We start from the raw sequence: 17,874 nt of genomic DNA on the forward strand, positions 1-17,874 counted from the left end.
AAGAACTACATTATTTGCCCCGGTCTCTGGCTGAAATTTAGTATTTCTTTCAATTATGGCAGAAGCAGAAAACCAACTAGCCACAATTATGTCTTTATCCCTAACAGAAATTATATATATTTTCATTTCATAGTACACTATTGCAACAGATCTTTTGAAATATCATTTATGCTCACTACTGCATTAACATTATGTGAGGGATCAACCTAACACTTGATCTTATTATTATTAATTAAAAAAGCACATCTATTATCATATCATATTAAAATAGCTGTACAACTTTATTGCAATACAGTTGGTTTCCTTTCTAATCCTATGTATTTTACCTTATTCATGTTAAAACATTATTTTGAGATGGGGGTCCATATGCTTTACCTGATTGCCAACAGAATTGAAAGGGTTCAGAACTCCTGCATCTGACCAGGACACCTCGGCATCCTTCACGGGCCCTTGGGCCCTGCCTGGGCTTTCTTTTGCGGCTCCTCTTTTGTGTAGTCAGTCTGAGTCCTCCAATAAGAAGCTGTCAAAACAAGATGGAATGTGCTAGGTTTTGTTGAGGGGAAATGTCTGTGAGAGGAATGGGAATCTGGGACTGGAAGAGCTGAGGTGGGGGGGGAGGGAGGGAGGGAAGGAAGGAGGGAAGGAGAGAGAGAGAACAGCTTGGAGGAAGCATCCCAGATCATCAAGCAGTACAGAGAAAGTCCCCGCTAGCTGCTGGGCTCTATCATTGGCTGGCTCCTGCAGCTCACGGGTTTCAGAGGGAGGCAGCTGGGCCTTGATTAATTTCATTCCTCTCAGCTGAAAATCTTTGAGGCGTATTATCACCACCACCAGTTACCCATCTGGAGTAAGGACAGTTCTCTTGCATGGGGCACCTGCTGCAGGAGTCCAGCCTGGGTTGCACGTGACTTGAAGCGTCTGCAGTTTTCTAGCTGCTGGGCCTTGAACAAAGTTATTTTATGTTTCCTGTCTCCTTATCCATAAATTGGGGTGATAAAAGTCCCTATTTAAAGGGGTGCTGTGATGATTAATTGAAGTTTGCCAAGCCGTATTTGCACAAGGCGTGGACATAGGCAGCTCTTGATAATTGGTAGCTGCCATTATGGCCATTATTATTAATTACCACTATCATAATACCATATCGCAGGGAAGGTCCTGGAGGAGTGGGACTACAGGAGGCTGAACCGGACAGTCCTCTCCTGAGTTGGGGCAGCTAGGAGGGAATGGTGTCTACTTCCGCACACTCCCCAGTCCTTCCCTGAGCCAGGGGGGTCTTCCTCAAGCTACTGACAGTTCCTGAGTCTGCTGACTCACAGCCAACTTCCTCTCATACAAACAGGAAAGCAAGGCCGGCCAGCACACCCCCAGCCCCCACCACCACCCTCGGCTGAACACGGGCCGGGCTCTGAGGGGAAGTGTCCGGGCTCCGGGGCCGCTGCAGCCGCGGGTCTCCCGCCACGGGGCGGGGAGAGGCCAGGCCCTTTCTCCCCAGACCGTCTCGTCTTCCAACTCCCAGACATTTACACGGGGGCGGTCGGGAAACGGGCTCCTCCCGACACCGAGACGGCTGCGTGTTTGGCCGCCATGCACTTGCCCCACAAAGGCGGCTTGGAGCCCCGGTTAGGAAGGGGGTATGTCCTTGCTGACCCCCGTCCCTGGGAGGAGACCTAGGCTGGGCCCTGGCGCGACGGAAGCAGAAGAGCCTGCGCGCGGAGCCGAGCTCCGACCGGCGGCCAAGTTCCGCTTCGGCCCCCGACTTCGCCGGCGCCCGGGTCCAGCCTGCGCGGCGGGCGCGGGGCAGGCGTGCAGAGGCCCGGGGCCCGCGCCTGCCCCCGCTCGTCCGCCGCCGCGCTCTTCGCGGCTCGGTGGCGATCCCCGGCCCCCCTTCGGCCCGGCCCGAGCACCTGAAGGCGGGCGCTTGCACAAGGGGCGGCCGGGCCCCGCCGGGAAACCTGCCATCTGGGCGGGGCCGGGCGTCGGGGGACGGCCGTGGGGAGGCGGGGCCCGCGCGGCCCGACCCGAGCCTCGGACGGCGCGGCGCGGCGGGCACCGGGCAGCGGACGGCGGCCGGCCGCAGCGAGGTGAGGACCCCGCGCCCCCGGCGCCTGCTTCCCAGTCTCCACCCCATCACCTCCCTCCCGGGCATCCGAGGGCTCCCAGAGCCCCTCGGCGCCAGCTCCTTCCCTCGCCCCTTCTCTCTCCCTGTCGCGACCCGCCCCTACCTCCCGCTGCCGGCCGGGCCTCTGCCCCCTCCCTCGATGCCCTCCCTCCCGCCGCTCCCGCGGTCCCGCGCCGCCAGACCCGCCCCCCGCCACCCCCGTCCTGCCAGCACCTCCTGGCTCCCAGACCCGGGCCCGAGTGCCCTGGGGGCCGGGCCTGAGTCTCTACTGGGGAACCAGCTCCTGACTCCAGGCTCGAGGCTCAGTACCCCGGCCCCGGCGTCGGGAAGGTTCTCAGCCATGGAGAGGCCAGAACTGACTGACCCCAGGAGTGGAGAGAGTAGGAGAGCCACAGGGAGGACTCATGCGGACAGAGGCCAGGGCAGAAGCCCAGGATCAAGTGTCCAGAGCACACAAACAACTTAGGACCTGGTTAGAATGAAGTTAGGACAAGCTTGATGACGGGGGGTAAAACGAGATAGGACCAAGGAAGGGACAAAGGTGGATTTAGAGAGACACGGATGGAGGTGGAGTTGTTTCGGACAGGAACAGGGCAGAGATAAAGCTCAAGGGCTACAGGATGGGAGGTGGGTCCACGGAATACAGAAGGGTTAGGAGCAGGCCGACTGAATGTAATAGAGCAGTGGAGATCTGAGCAGAAGGGTATGGGCAGAGAAAAGACAGGCTCAGAAATAGAAGGTTGAGAGAGAGAGAGAGAGAGAGTGTGTGTTTATACTCCCGTGTGTGTGTGTGTGTGTGTGTGTGTGTGTGTGTGTGTGTGTGTTTATACTCCTAAGTCCCTCCTGAATGTACACACATGGGTGAAGAATGAAGAACATCTTGGATTGCCTCTTCTCTCTCAACTCTGTCCATGTTCCACACACATCCCTGTTCTTTTAAGCGGCTAGACCCCACACATTAGAACTGGTTAGATCCCTCTGGTCAGCCTGACCAAGACAGGCAGGATGTGGGGGTGGCAGGCTAGAGGGACAGGAAGGAAGTCTGAGGAGAGACAATAGGTGGAAGGGGAGGAGGGGCTGGGAATGACCAGGATTAGGATGTCCAGCTCTGGAAACTAGTGGGAGTGGAGCCTGATTTTTCTCTCTACCTAGCCTGCCCCTCTCCTCGCCTTCTGAGGCAGCTGGATCTGATCACATCAGCGCCCCTGCCTCTTCACCTTCCCACCCTGCCCAGCACCTCAGCACGCCAGTATCTTGTCCCATGCTCACTCAGTTGAGTGTGCAGAAAGCTGGGGCAGAGCTTTTACCCAGACCCAGTGAGGCAGGCACTTGGGGACCAGCACTGTCATCTCTTGCCTGAGCCTCAGTTTCCTCAAATGCACTTAAAAGGACCGGATTCTTCTGTAAGGATAGAACCCTTTCTTGTGTTCAGAGATGGCTGTTTCCAGATCATAGGCCCTTGGGCATTCTTTGGAGGAAGACTAGAGGCTGGTACCTTTTGTCTAGGCCTCAGACTTTGGGGGCAGGGAGGGGGATCTCAGCCTGAGCCCTCCCTTCACCCTGCCCCTCCCCCCAGCAATGGCCTGAGCCCCCATGGCTGCCCCTCAGGACCTGGACATCGCTGTGTGGCTGGCGGCAGTACACCTGGAGCAGTATGCAGACACGTTCCGTCAGCATGGCCTGGCTACAGCGGGTGCAGCCCAAAGCCTGGGCCCTGAGGAGCTGAGGCAGTTGGGCATCAGCGCCACAGGGCACCGGAAACGCATCTTACGCCTGCTGCAAGCAGGCACTGCAGAGAGTTCCCAGGATCCTCACTTGGATAATACCATGGAACCATCCCCCAGCCCCACCCCCCAAGCCCAGCCCTCGAAGCCCGTGCCCAAGCCCAGGACAGTGTTTAGTGGGCTTAGTGGTCCTGCCACCACCCAGAGGCCTGGGCTAAGCTCAACTTTCTGGGGACCAGAAGTGTCCAGGAGCTCACAGTCAAGCCCGAGGTCTCCTCCTCTCCTTACCTCCTCCTCTGAGCATTCTTCGGCCCAGAATACCATGGAGATGATGCCCAACACCATTTACTTTGGCCTGGACTTAAAAGGCGGGCCCCAAGCAGCTCAGGACGAGTGAGTGGGTTAGCTACCTTGAGATCTGACCTTGGGGAGGGGAGGGTCCTACAGGACATGAGGGAAGTCCTTCTTCTTGCTTTATTATTAACCAGTAGTTTCCCCTCAGAACTCCAGACAGTCTTCAGACAACTGTCCCCACCCCTGCCCTCAGACCCACAACAGGCACAGGTAGGTGGGTTTAATTATTTTGGGCTTGCTGGAGAGGACCTCAGACATGCCCACTTGATCCCCTCTTCCCTCTCACTATTCTTCTCCTCCTCCTGCCAGTGCACATCATGGATCCTGGTTGCCTGTACTATGGTGTCCAGCCTGTGGGGGTCCCAGGAGCCCCAGACAGGAGAGAAGGCAGAATTGTCTGCCAAGAAAGGGCTGAACACAGGTTAGTACTCACCAGGGCTGTGATGGGAGGTCAAGGGGAAGCTTGAGGTACAAGTTGAGCTGGCCACATCAAATGTTTATTGAACATTCACTGGACATCAGCCAGGCACTCAAGGCACAGGATGAATATAACTGACCCAGTGTTGCCCTCAGACAGCATGTAACTCAGTGGGCCAGACAGGACATAAAAGAAGCACACAAACAAATACATATATAATTAAAATTTAGAAAAATTACTTCTGCCAGGCATAATGGCACATGTCTTTAATGGTAGCACTTGGTAGGCAGAGATAGGAGAATTGTAAGTTCAAGGCCAGCCTGGGACTTCAGAGTTCCAGATCATCCTGAGCTAGAGTTAGGTCCTACCTTAAAAACAAAACAAACAAAAGCAAGCAAACAGAAAAAGGGCTGGATTGATGGTTTAGTGGTTAAGGTACTTGCCTGCAAAGCCTAAGGACCCAGGTTCGATTCCCCAGTGCTCATGTAAGCCAGATGCACAAGGTGGCACATGCATCTGGAGTTTGTTTGCAATGGCTGGGGGCACTGGCATGCCTATTCATATTCATTCTCATTTATATTCATATTCTCTCTCTCTCTCTTTCTCTCTCTTTCTCTCTCTCTCTCTCTCTCTATATATATATATAATCTGCCTCCTCTCTCTCTCAAATAAGTAAATTAATTAAATAAAAAAAACAGCTGGGCATGGTGGCGCACACCTTTAATCCCAGCACTTGGGAGGCAAATGTAGGAGGATCACCATGAGTTCGAGGCCACCCTGAGACTACATAGTGAATTCCAGGTCTGCCTGAGCTGGAGTGAGACCCTACCTCAAAAATCCAAAAAAAAAAAAAAAAAAAGTGGCCATACATGGAATGTAAAAAGATAACATTTGGGGCTAGAGGGATGTCTCGGTGAGTGAGAGCACTTCCCATAAAGCATGAAGGCTGAGTTCAGTTCCCCAGCACCCACATAAGTAGCTTAGTGTAGCCATAGTGCATCTGTAACCTCAGTCCTCTGGGGCTCCTGAGTCAGTGAGAGACTCTGTCTTAAGGAAACAGTGTAGATGAGTGAAGGTGGAAGAGGGGACACCTGACATCCTCCTCTGGCTTTAGAATGTGCATGGGGTGTGCATAAACACACACATGTGCATATAGCACACATACTACACACACAGCACATGCAAAACATATTTGAGCAAAAAGTTGAAAGAGCTGAGGAGCTAACCCATGAAGATTTCTGGGTGATGAGCAAAGAGCCCAGGCAGGGAAAGTGGCCAGACTTCCTTTGACTGCCTTTTGAAAGGATCTGGCTGCTGTACTAGGAATGGCATGTGAGGTGAAAGCAGCAGAGGCTACTTAGGAGGATTTGACAGTACTCTAGGTGAGAGACCTCAGAGAGCAATGAGAACAGAGATGATGAGAAGTGGCTATATTTTGAGGGTAAACTGTCAAATGAAGTGGAGGTGTAAGGGGAAAACAGCAGTGAAGCATTGACTTTGAGGGCTGAGCTCCAAGCCTGTGCTGTCCTGCATGTAACCACTAACCACAAGTGACTACTGAGTATCCAAAACATGTTAGTCTGCATTGTGAAGTGCTGGAAATATAAAGCATTTGCCAAACTTTGAAGATTTTTATTTTTTTGAGGTAGGGTCTCACTGTAGCCCAGGCTGACCTGGAACTTACTATGTAGTCTCAGGGTGGTCTCAAGCTCACGGCGATCCTCCTGCCTCTGCCTCCTGAGTGCTGGGATTAAAGGCATGCACCACCATGCCTGGCAAACTTTGAAGATTTATACAAACAATACTAGATGAACAGAACAAATAAACGATCTTACTAATTTTGTATTGATTAAATACTAAAATCTTATGTTTTGGGTTTATTGGGTTACACAAAATATAGACTATTAAATTTAATGAATGACACTATTTCTTTTAAAAATATTTTACTTATTTATTTGAGAGAGAGAGGAGGAGAGAGGAAGAGACAGATAGAGAATGGGCACATCTAGGCCTCCAGCCACTGCAAATGAACTCCAGACGCATGTGCCCCTTTGTGCATCTGGCTTACCTGGGTCCTGGGGAGTTGCACCTGGGTCCTTTGGATTTGCAGGCAGATGCCTTAACTGCTAAGACATCTCTCCAACCGTCTTTTAATTTTTTTAAGAATTTAAAAAATATTTTATTTATTTACTTATTAGAGGGGGGCAGATAGAAAAAATGGGCATGCCAGGGCCGCCAGCCACTGCAAACAAACTTCAGATGCATGTGCCACTTTGTGCATCTGGCTTATGTGGGTACTGGGAAATCAAACCTGGGCCCTTAGGTTTCACAGGCAAGCACCTTAACTACTGCTTATCTAGCCCTCCTTTTAATTTTTAATGTTGCTACTGTAAAATTTAAAATTACATTTGTAGTCCTCATTTATTTCTGTTGAACAGCGCTGTTCTGGGCACCTGAAAGTTCATGGAGTTGCCATCGCCTGAAATGAGGAAGACTGTGCATGAGGCAGGAGGGATGTAGAGGTGGTAGGGAGATCAGGAGTCCTGTTTTGGACATGTTGAATTTGATATGTTAATCTCCCCAAGAGGAGCTAACAGACTGCTGGCTGCACAAGCCTAGAGTTAGCGAGTAGTCTGAGCTGTGGAGGAGTGTGCAGGGTTGCGAGGGAATGTCTAGAGAAAAGGACCCAGACCAAAGCCCTGGTGTCCTCCCATATCAAAAAGTTTGGAAAAGTGGAAGAATCAGCACAACAGAAATGACTAGTGATGGAGAAAGAAAACCAGAAGACTGTGAAGTCACTGGAGTCAAAGGAAGAAAGTGCACTAGGAAGGGTCGAGGCTGGCCATATTGCGTGCTGCTGAAGGGTCTGCTGTGCAAGCTGGGGCTGAGAATTGACTTCTGGAATTGTCATTATGGGGTCATTGGAGACCTTGGCAAAGGCAGTCTTGGAGTAGAGGGAGACAAAGACATTTGATCAAAGGAGTCAAAAGAGAACGGAAGGAAAGGAATAGTAGACAATGTTGAGTTATTCTGCAAAGAACAGTTGGCATGACTGTTGAAATGAGGCCAAGGAAGGGGTTTTTATAGGACAGAATGTTATGTATGTAAGTGAATAAGAATTACCTGGCAGAGAGGGATATGGTGAAGAAGGTGAGAAAGTCTGGAGTGAAGTCTTTGTGTAGGTGAGAGTTGTTAAGATCAAGTACACAGAGGAGAGAGTCTGGCTTTAGACAGGTGTTTATTATACTCGCAGGAGGTGGAGAGAGTATGTGTGTGAAATTGGGTAGATGTGGCACTGGGAGTCTGTGGGGTTCTTGTCTGATTGCTTCAATTTCTCAGCGAGATAGGAAACAAATGGGGTAGAGCGGTAGTTCTCAACCTTAGATACAACACAGCCTGGGGAACTTTTAAAACTGTAGGTGCCTGGGCCTTGCTTCTAGAGATTCAATTTTAAGTGTCTGTAATAAAGTCTGTATACTGAAATATTTTTAAGTTTTTAACTTTGTACTGCTGAAGCTGAGAACCACTGGAGTAACAGAAATATATTCTCTTGGAGAAGAAGACCTAAGCCAAGACCTGGAGAATGGGAAAAGGCAGCTCAGAAGCATAGGAGAAAGTGTGTTCTAGGCAGAGGAAATAGCATGTACAAAGTCTCTGAAGAGAGGAGAGAATATAGCTGAATTATAAATCAGCAGGGTTGAGGGCCATGTAAAAGGAGTTCAGAAAATGGCAACGGAGCCCAGCGTGGTGGCTCATGCCTTTAATTCCAGCACTTGGGAGGCAGAGGTAGGAGAATCATCATGAGTTCAAGGCCACCCTGAGACTACATAGTGAATTTCAGGTCAGCCTGGACTAGAGAGACCCTACCACAAAAAAAAAGAAAAAGAAAAAGAAATTAGCAATGGGTCTTATTTTGTCTTTGCAGCCCATAGGAAGGACTCTGAGTTTAGCCCAAGTACTGATGAAACATTACTGAAAAGTCATGTAGGGGAATGAAATGATCTCATTTGCATTATAAACAATTGTTTTTCATTTGAAAGAGAGAGAATGGGTGTTCCAGGGCCTCTTGCTGCTGCAGATGAACTCCAGATACATATGTGCCACTTGTGCACCTGCCTTTACTTGGGTGCTGGGGAATCAAATCTAGGCTAGTAGGCTCTGCAAGCATACTGCTTTAACCACTGAGATATATCCCCAGCCCACATTTGCTTTTTATTTATTTATTTATGTTTTGGTTTTTCAAGGTAAGGACTTGTTCAAGCCCAGGCTGACCTGGAATTCATTCTGTAGTCTCAGGGTGACTTTGAATTCATGGTGATCCTCCTACCTTTGCCTGGGATTAAAGGCGTGAGTCATTATGCCTTCACATTTGCATTTAAAAAATATTTTTATTTTTATATATTTATTTGAGAGAGAAAGAGCAAGAGAGAATGGGCACACCAGAGCCTTCAACCACTGCAGACAAACTCCAGACGCATGTATCATCGTGTGCATCTTGTTTATGTGGGTCCTGGGGAATAAAAGTTTGGTACTTTGGCTTTGCAGGCAAGCACCTTAACTGCTAAGCCCACATTTGCATTTTTTTAAAGTTTTTTAAAAATATTTATTTATTTATTTGAGTGAAGGAGGTAGAGAGAAAGAGAGAATGGGCATGCCAGGTCTGCCAGCCACTGCAAACTCCAGATGCATGTGCCCCCTGTGCATCTGGCTTATGTGGGTCCTGGAGAATTGAACCAGGGTCCTTTGGCTTTGCAGGCAAATACCTTAACCACTAAGCCATATCTCCAGCCTGCACATTTGCATTTTTTAGAAAAATTATTTATCTCCAAGATGAGAGAGATAGAGAGAAGAGACGGAGAGAATAGGCACACCAGACCTCTACCTGCTGTATATGAACTTAAGATACAGGCACCACTTGGTGCATCTGGCTTTACATGGGTACTGGAGAATTGAACCAGGGTTGTTAGGCTTTGCGTGCAAGCACCCTAACCACTGAGCAATCTCTCCAGCTCATATTTGCATTTTTAAAAGAATACTAGTAGCTTTCAGAGAATGGACTGTGGGAGGGAGGACAAGAATGAAAGCAGGTGACCAGTTAGGTAATTTGCGTCATGCCAGTGAGAACTGAAGGCAATTTGTTCAGGGAGAGAAGTTGAATAATGTGGTAGAGAAAGAACCAATAAGACGGGAGCTATGAGCAACAGTGATAGGAAGACACCTACATAACTTGTGTATGTGTGTGTGTTTCACCCAAGGAGAGAAGACTGAAACTTTTCTAGTAAAAATTCCAAGTAATGCTTAGGAAGAAGTTTCATGGCATGCTAGCTCAACTTGGTAAAGTGCTTGCCTTGCTAGCATGAGGACTTGAATTTGATCCTCAGAACCCATGTAAAAAAGCTGGGTGGGCTGGAGGGATGGTTTAGCAGTTAAAGCATTCCTCTGCAAAGCCAAAGGACCCAGGTTCAATTCCCCAGGACCCATGTAAACCAGATGCACAAGGGGCGCATACATCTGGAGTTTGTTTGCAGTGGCTGGAGCCCTGCTGTGCCCATTCTCTCTCTCCTTCTCTTTCTTCCTGTCAAATAAATAAATAAAAGTAAAACATTTTTTTAAAAAAGCTGGGTGTTGTAGTACACTTAGAGTCTCAGCACTGGGGAGGCAGAGACAGACAGATCGCTAGGGCTTGGTCAGTTTAGACTAATTAAGCAAGTGCCAGTTCCAGGCCAGTGATGGGTTGGTCTCCCAAAAAGGTGGATAGTCCTTGAGGAACAACTTTCAAGGATGTCTTCTAGTTTACATGTGCAAATGGGCATGTGTACACACACACACACACACACACACACACACACAGAGAGAGAGAGAGAGAGAGAGAGAGAGAGAGAGAGAGAGAGAGAGGGAGGGAGCTTTTTCTGGATTACCAGCTTCCCTATTCCACCTGTTTGAAAAACAGATCTATCTCATGCCTGCTAAGCATTCTTTTAGGTCTAGGTGGCGAAATCACCAAGAGGATACTTGGTCTGATGTGTGTCCCTCTTTCTTGCCCCTATAAGACCCAGCAGACAGAATCTGGAGGCACGGGAGGATGCTGGCTATGCCAGTCTAGAACTACCTGGGGACTCTGCCCTTTCACTCCCTACCCTGGAGCCAGAAGAAACCAGTGATGACCTCATTTCACCCTATGCCAGCTTCTCCTCCACAGCAGACCGCCCCACTCCCCTGCTCAGTGGCTGGCTGGACAAGCTCTCGCCTCAGGGGTGGGTCTTCTGTGAAGGGAAGGGAAAGGTGGGATGCTGGGAGGTGGGGGACTGGTCCCAGGTCCTATGATCCCATACAGCCCCAAACACTACTGATCTTGGCCCATTCCTTCTTCAGAAACTATGTCTTTCAGAGACGCTTTGTGCAGTTCAATGGGAGAAGTCTGATGTACTTTGGCAGTGACAAGGTGAGGAGTAGAAATGCTACATGGTGATGAATGGGAGGGAAGGAGCAAGAGAAGGACAGACACTGACTCAGGATTGGAAGGGGTGAAGCCCATGGTGGGGGGAGGGTGGCCATAACTACCTGATGTCTGTATCTAGGGTAGCTACCTTGGCAGTTATAATCATGGCTTGTGGATGAATATCATGAAAGCTAGTGTTGGACCCAGGTCAGTGTATGTGGCTCTCAGTTTTTTGTCCCTATGCCTCACTATGCTTTTTTCCAGGACCCCTTCCCCAAGGGTGTGATTCCTCTGACTGCCATTGAGATGACTCGCAGCAGCAAAGACAACAAGTTCCAGGTCGTTACTGTCCAGAGGGTGTTCGTGTTCCGCACAGAGAGTGAGGGTGAGGGCTCGGGCCTACTGTGTCAGGGTGGGAGGGAGGCTCTGTGAGCACATGGCCCACTGATCTGCTTCTTTGCCCCCCCCACCAGCTCAGAGGGACACGTGGTGCTCTACACTGCAGTCCTGCCTGAAGGAGCAGCGCCTCCTGGGCAACCCTCGACCCCCTCACCCACCACGACCCCTCCGCACTGGCATGCTGGAGCTGCGTGGACACAAGGCCAAGGTATTTGCTGCCTTGAGCCCTGGAGAGCTGGCACTGTACAAGAGTGAGCAGGTAAGGAGGGCTAGGCAGGGGCTGACGATGAGCCTGGCTAGCCAGTCTTGGCATCACAGTGCCATGTGTGCCCCTTACCCCCAAACTCCAATAGGCCTTCTCCCTGGGCATTGGGATCTGCTTCATTGAACTGCAAGGCTGCAGTGTCCGAGAGATCAAGAGTCGAAGCTTTGACCTGCTCACACCACATCGCTGCTTCAGGTGAGGCCTGGACAGGTGGGAGGCAAGTCTTTTCAGGAGAGGCACAAATGTGCAGAGGGTTGGAGGGCTTCTCAGAAGTATGCCAATGGACATACATACAAGGGACATACACATGGGAGTCCCGTGGGCAAGGTCAAGGGTCTGAGTTGGCCCAAATATGGCCTGTGGTAGCTCTTATAGGAATGACCATGCTGATGGACTGCCTGTCTACCCCTCAGCTTCACAGCTGATTCTGGCGGGGCTCGGCAGAGCTGGGCAGCTGCTCTGCAAGAAGCAGTAACTGAGACCCTGTCTGACTATGAGGTGGCTGAGAAGATCTGGTCAAATCGGGCAAACCGGCATTGTGCAGACTGTGGGGCCTCCCGCCCAGACTGGGCTGCCATCAACCTGGGGGTAGTCATCTGCAAACAGTGTGCAGGTGAGGGCTGGCTCTCAAGTCCGGGGACAGGGAGGGATACTAGGGCAAAGGACTCAGAGTACCTTGCCATATGGCCTTCCACACTGACAGGTCAGCACCGGGCCCTGGGCTCTGGGATCTCCAAGGTGCAAAGCCTGAAGCTGGACACAAGCGTCTGGAGCAATGAGATAGTGCAGGTGAGCAGCTGAGGAGGGAGGAGGTGGAGGAATGGAAGGGCAGCATTCAAAAACAGCCCTTTGGGCTGTGTGTGGTGGTGCACATATTTAATCCCAGCACTCAGGAGGCAGAGGTAGGAGGAGCACTGTGAGTTTAAGCCACCCTGAGACTATGCAGTGAATTCCAGGTTATCTTGGGCTAGAATGAGACCCTACCTCGAAAAACTAAAAAACAAAATAATAACAACAAAAACAAAAAACACTCCTTTGGGGCTGGAGAGATAGCTTAGTAGTTAGGGCATTTGCCTATGAAGCCTAAAGACCCAGATTCAATTCCAGATGAACATAGGGGATGCATGTGTCTGGAGTTCGTTTGCAATGGCTAGGAGCCCTGGTACACCCATTCTATCTGCTTTTTTTCTCTCAAAATAAACAAACAACAGCAACAACAACAACAGAAAAAAACAGTCCTTTGGTCTAACTCAAGAACAGGACTGGGATGTGTGGGGTGGTCATTCATCTTTACCTCTTGTCTTCCTGTAGTTGTTCATTGTCCTAGGAAATGATCGTGCCAACCGCTTCTGGGCAGGAGCACTACCCCCAGGTGAAGGGCTGCATCCAGATTCAGCCCCTGGTCCCCGGGGAGAGTTCATCTCCCGAAAGTACAGGCTGGGTCACTTCCGGAAGCCCCACCCTCAGCATCCAGATCATAGCCAGCTTCTGCAGGTAGAAGGGACAGATTGGGGCTCCTATGGGGGAGGGCAGTCTCTGAGTTGGAATGCCTAGATGTGGGTGGTGGGGGCACCCTTTGACTGTTCCTAAGGCTCTCAGGTTGGGTATGGGGCTGACAAGAGGTCCTTCCCTCCCTGTAGGCATTGTGTGCAGCCATGGCTGGACCCAACCTGCTGAAGACCATGACCCAGCTTCTCTGTGTTGAGGCCTCTGAGAGCGAGGAGCCCTGGTCCCCCTCAGCCCTCAATGGCAGCTTACTTAGCCTTCTTCCCCCAGGTTATTCTCCCAAGTACCTCCTCTTTCTTCCTCCCTAGAAATTCTCAGCCCCAACCTATGACTTGGGTCTTCCCAACCTCTCAGATCAGGACCTGTTTCCTGAGGTCATAAGGTGATGAGTATCTGAAGTCACTGTGTGGGGTAGGCATCATGTGCCAGGTGCTAATGCTGGCCTGCTCCCGATAGCTCCAGGTCAGGTCTGCTGAAAGGAATGATCAGCTTAATGATGTTGGTCTCCGGATCGTCGTGCTCTGAAGTCTCCACCTACCTAGAATTGCCTGCCAGATTGGCTGGCTGGTGGAGGGAGGCAGTTGGCAAGCACTGGGCTAGAGATCTCCCTCCTTTTTGCCACTTTCTTTTAGTTTGGACAGTGAAGGACTCAGCCTCATTGGGTTCTATTTGGCCATGCTGCCATAGGAGTTGGGTCTTATGGTCTCCCTTCATTGGATCCCTTCCTCAAAGGGACTCACCCAATCACTTCTTCCCCTTGCAGATCCCTCCCCTGGTGTGTACAATGAAGTGGTGGTACCTGCCACTTACAGCAGCTTCCTGTACTGCAGCCCGATCAGCAACAAGGCTGGAGCCCCACCCCTTCGTAGGGGCCGGGATGGTAAGGAGGAGCATGGAAGGAGGCAGAGGCAGAGCGGGGCAGGTGTGACTGCATGCTGAGGAGTAGGGAGCAAGGGCTGGATTGGGAAGGTGGGTCCATGACCTGGAGTGGGTTGGGATCCTGGTGGCAGAACTAGGTGATAATTAAGAGCCTGTGCTCTTTATGAGGTCAGACTATCTGTTAAACAACAGTGCTGCTGTTTCCTACTTGTATGGCTTGGTTACACTGTTCAAACTGTAAGGCCCTTTTTGTTTTGTTTTGTTTTGTTTTTTGAGTTAGGGTTTCACCATAGCCCAGGCTGACCTGGAATTCACTATGTAGTCTCAGGGTGGCCTTGAACTCACAGCAGTCTTCCTACCTCTGCCTCTGCCTCCTGAGTGCTGAGATTATAAGCATGTGCCACCATGCCTGGCTTGTTTTTTTTTTGTTGTTGTTGTTTTTGTTTTTGTTTTTCAAGGTAGGGTCTCAATCTGGCCCAGGCTGACCTGGAATTCACTATGTAGTCTCAGGGTGGCATCAAACTCACGGTGATCCTCCTACCTCTGCCTCCCGAGTGCTGGGATTAAAGGCGTGTGCCACCACGCCCGGCTCAGTGGCTTTTTTTTTTTAAATTTATTTTATTTTTATTTGAGAGAGAGAGAAAGAGGGAGAGGGAGAGGGAGAGAATATGAATATGAGTGTGTCAGGGCCTTCATCTGCTGCAAATGAACTCCAGACGCATGTACCACCTTGTGCATCTGGCTTATGTGGATCATGGGGAATTGAACCTGGGTCCTTTGGCTTCTCAGGCAAGCGCCTTAACTGCAAAGCCATCTCTCCATCCCTGTTTTTTTTGTGTTGTTTTTCCAGGTAGAGTCTTGCTCTAGCCCAGGCTGACCTGGAATTCTGCCTCCCAAGTGTTGGGATTAAAGGCATGTGCCACTACTCCAGGCTCTTGCTGTTCCTTGAAAGTTACAGGGAGATTATATGACATCATCCATAGGCAGAAAGTTTGGTGTGGAATAAGTATCTGGAAAATGGGAACTGTGTGTGCTGGGCATGGTGGCGCATGCCTTTAGTCCCAGCTCTCAGGAGGCAGAGGTAGGAGGATCTCTGTGAGTTCAAGGCTACCCTGAGACTACATAGTGAATTCCAGGTCAGCCAGGACTAGAGTGAAACCCTACCTTGAAAAACCAAAAAAGAAAAAGAAAAAAAGAAAGAAAGAAGAAATGGGGAACTGACAGGCCGAGAGGTCAGCTGCCCCTCCACCATCTTTGTTATACTTAGCTCCTCCCCGCCTGTGGTGCGTGCTGGGCGCTGCATTGGAAATGTTTGCATCAGAAAGCAGCCCTGAACCCCTCAGCCTCATCCAGCCCCAGGATGTTGTATGTCTGGGTGTGAGCCCCCCACCTGCTGACCAAAGTGATCTCGACAGGTAACAAGCTCTATGCTCTCCCCGTCCCAGCCGAGCAACCCCTTGGCTGTGCCCCTGACCTCGTCATCTCTACAGGTTCCCCTTTTCCTTCGAGCTCATCCTCACTGGGGGGAGGATCCAGCATTTTGGCACAGATGGAGCAGACAGTCTGGAGGCCTGGACCAGTGCAGTGGGCAAGGTGAGGAGGCCAAGACCCCTCTCCAGCAGCTCATGGTGTCCCTGTCCCTGCCTGCCCCCGTCCTGTTCTCGTGTTTCTGTAGCACTTCTCACCACTTCCACTAGCAGCTACAGTTGACCTAGCACTTATTCTGTGCCAGGTCCTGTGTTTTAAACAGTGTCTACTCAGTATCTCATTTAATTTTCACAATAAGCCATAGACCTAAAGATTAATAATATTTTATGAATAAGGAAACTAGCTCATAGAGGTTACAAAGTCATTTGGTAACAGTCACAGAGCTACAAAGCAGTAGAGCACAGGACTGAAAATCAAGTCTGTCTCCAGAGAAACAGACTCAGCTTCATTGTGCCCTTGCCTCTCCCTACAGAGTAGCTGCCCCTCACTCATGCTACTCTCTTCCTGGTCTCCAGTACTCACAACAGGCAAAACCTAATTGTTTTCTCATTTGGGTTTTTTGTTTTTGTTTTTTTTTTTGAGATGGGGTCTCACTCTGGTCCAGGCTGACCTGGAATTAACTATGTAGTCTCAGGGTGGCCTTGAACTCTTGGCAATCCTCCTACCTCTGCCTCCCAAGTGCTGGGATTAAAGGCATGCACCACTACACACAGATTCATTTGGGTTTTTAAAATATATGTATTTATTTCTATTTTTTGGTTTTTCCAAGGTAGGATCTCACTTATCCCAGGCTGGCCTGGAATTCACTCAGTAGTCTCAGGCTGGCCTCAGACTCACAGCAGTTCTACCTCTGCCTCATGAGTGCTGAGATTAAAGGCATGAGCCATTTCTCCAATCTCCTTTTAGGTTTTTTTGAGACAGGGTCTTATGATGTACCCTGAATACTGGAGCTCACGATGTAGAACAGGCTGGCCCAAAATTTGGCAGTCCTGCTTTTGCCTCTTAAATTCTGGGATTATAGGCATGCACCACTATGGCAGGCTGAAAGGTACATTCATATGTCCCATCATCTCCATTCCTAGACAGGCCAATCTCTCTACCCTAGTGGCCATTCCTAGAAGGAAAAGTTCAGGCTCCAGAATTAGACATCCTGAGATTGGAGTTCTACAACTCAGCCTCAAGAGCTTTTCCATGTCTGCAGAGTGGTATAAGAGACTTGCCCCTAGGGATAAGGATTAAGTGACGTGTGAGGCCCCCACACAGCAAGCCCTCCATCTATGGGCGTTGAAATAATAATGATGGTAGTGGTGGTGACGACGACAATCTCTCCCACCCTAATACAGCTCTTTGCTAAACTGTTCCGCCTTCAACTTTTCACCCTGGCATGTTCCTTTCTTCCTGACAGCTTCTCTGAAGGTTGTGTGCAGGCTGCAGATCCCCCTTAACCTGTTTCAGCTGCCTTCCCCTCTCTAGACACTCTGAAGTTTCGACTTCACAGGTCACTAGTGACTTCTCATGTCCAAAAGCTAAGGATCACCTTCTGGTCTGACCATTTTATCTGTAGAGCTGTTAACATTCCTGTAGGAAATGCTTGACTCCTCTGGCTTCTGACCCCAGACTCCCAGCCCTCCTCACACTAACAAGCTGTCTTTGTATCCCTTCAGGGCCTGCCCGCCTAGTCAGGGCTAAGTCTCCTCTTTCATTGTCTATACTTTCCAAAAGTCCCAGCTATCCTGCAATCCATTGTTTGGTCTGAAGGCTGTCTCATAGAACTTGACAGAATGCATTTTTGGTTTTGTTTTTGTTTTTTGATTTTAAGAGGTAAGGTCTCACTTTAGCCCAGACTGACCTGGAACTCACTGTGTAGTCTCAGGGCTCAAACTAACAATAGTTCTCCTACCTCTGCCTCCTGAATGTCGGGTTTAAAAGTGTGTGCCACCATGCACAGCACATTTTGAAGCTTTTATAGCAATTTGTTTGTTGTATCTAATTATACACCTGAAGGACTTGCATGACTTTATTTATTCATTTATTTGAGAGAGAGAAAAAATGCAGGTAGAGAGAATGGGCATGCCAGGACCTCCAGCCACTGTAAATGAACTCCGGATGCATGCACCACCTTGTGCATCTGGCTTATGTGGGTCCTGGGAAATTGAACCTGGAACCTTTGGCTTTGCAGGCAAGTGCCTTGACCACTAAACCATCTCTCCAGCCCATGACTTTGTTTTTTAATCTTAATTTTCTGGCAATTTTTATTATATTTTAAAAGGTGTTGATTAGTGA

General features: G+C 49.8%; 1 protein-coding gene and 1 long non-coding RNA gene across 4 annotated transcripts in view; one reads left to right on the forward strand and one right to left on the reverse strand.

Moving 5' to 3' along the window:
• The window catches only part of LOC123454125, a 77,188-nt gene extending 76,672 nt beyond the window's left edge, over positions 1 to 516 (reverse strand). For both annotated transcript variants that reach the window (XR_006633175.1, XR_006633176.1), the window contains exon 1: positions 376 to 516. This is a non-coding gene — a long non-coding RNA (uncharacterized LOC123454125). The remainder of the gene's footprint in view (positions 1 to 375) is intronic.
• Positions 517 to 2,063: 1,547 nt separating this feature from the next.
• Arap3 (ArfGAP with RhoGAP domain, ankyrin repeat and PH domain 3) overlaps positions 2,064 to 17,874 on the forward strand; it is a 31,791-nt gene continuing 15,980 nt past the window's right edge. Inside the window, exons 1-16 of one of the 2 annotated variants that reach the window (XM_004664695.2) lie at positions 2,064 to 2,081; positions 3,696 to 4,236; positions 4,346 to 4,407; positions 4,507 to 4,618; positions 10,666 to 10,869; positions 10,988 to 11,057; positions 11,319 to 11,439; positions 11,528 to 11,712; positions 11,807 to 11,913; positions 12,132 to 12,331; positions 12,422 to 12,507; positions 13,030 to 13,212; positions 13,359 to 13,494; positions 13,988 to 14,104; positions 15,371 to 15,518; positions 15,594 to 15,696. In XM_004664695.2, coding sequence (XP_004664752.2) covers positions 3,713 to 4,236; positions 4,346 to 4,407; positions 4,507 to 4,618; positions 10,666 to 10,869; positions 10,988 to 11,057; positions 11,319 to 11,439; positions 11,528 to 11,712; positions 11,807 to 11,913; positions 12,132 to 12,331; positions 12,422 to 12,507; positions 13,030 to 13,212; positions 13,359 to 13,494; positions 13,988 to 14,104; positions 15,371 to 15,518; positions 15,594 to 15,696 — 2,358 coding nt within the window. In that variant the 5' untranslated portion in view covers positions 2,064 to 2,081; positions 3,696 to 3,712. Of the gene's footprint in view, positions 2,082 to 3,695; positions 4,245 to 4,345; positions 4,408 to 4,506; positions 4,619 to 10,665; positions 10,870 to 10,987; positions 11,058 to 11,318; positions 11,440 to 11,527; positions 11,713 to 11,806; positions 11,914 to 12,131; positions 12,332 to 12,421; positions 12,508 to 13,029; positions 13,213 to 13,358; positions 13,495 to 13,987; positions 14,105 to 15,370; positions 15,519 to 15,593; positions 15,697 to 17,874 lie in introns of those variants that run through there. The other variant, XM_045132334.1, reaches the window with a different exon arrangement.

Source organism: Jaculus jaculus, chromosome 13 (assembly GCF_020740685.1).
Source record: "Jaculus jaculus isolate mJacJac1 chromosome 13, mJacJac1.mat.Y.cur, whole genome shotgun sequence".
NCBI lineage: Eukaryota > Metazoa > Chordata > Mammalia > Rodentia > Dipodidae > Jaculus > Jaculus jaculus.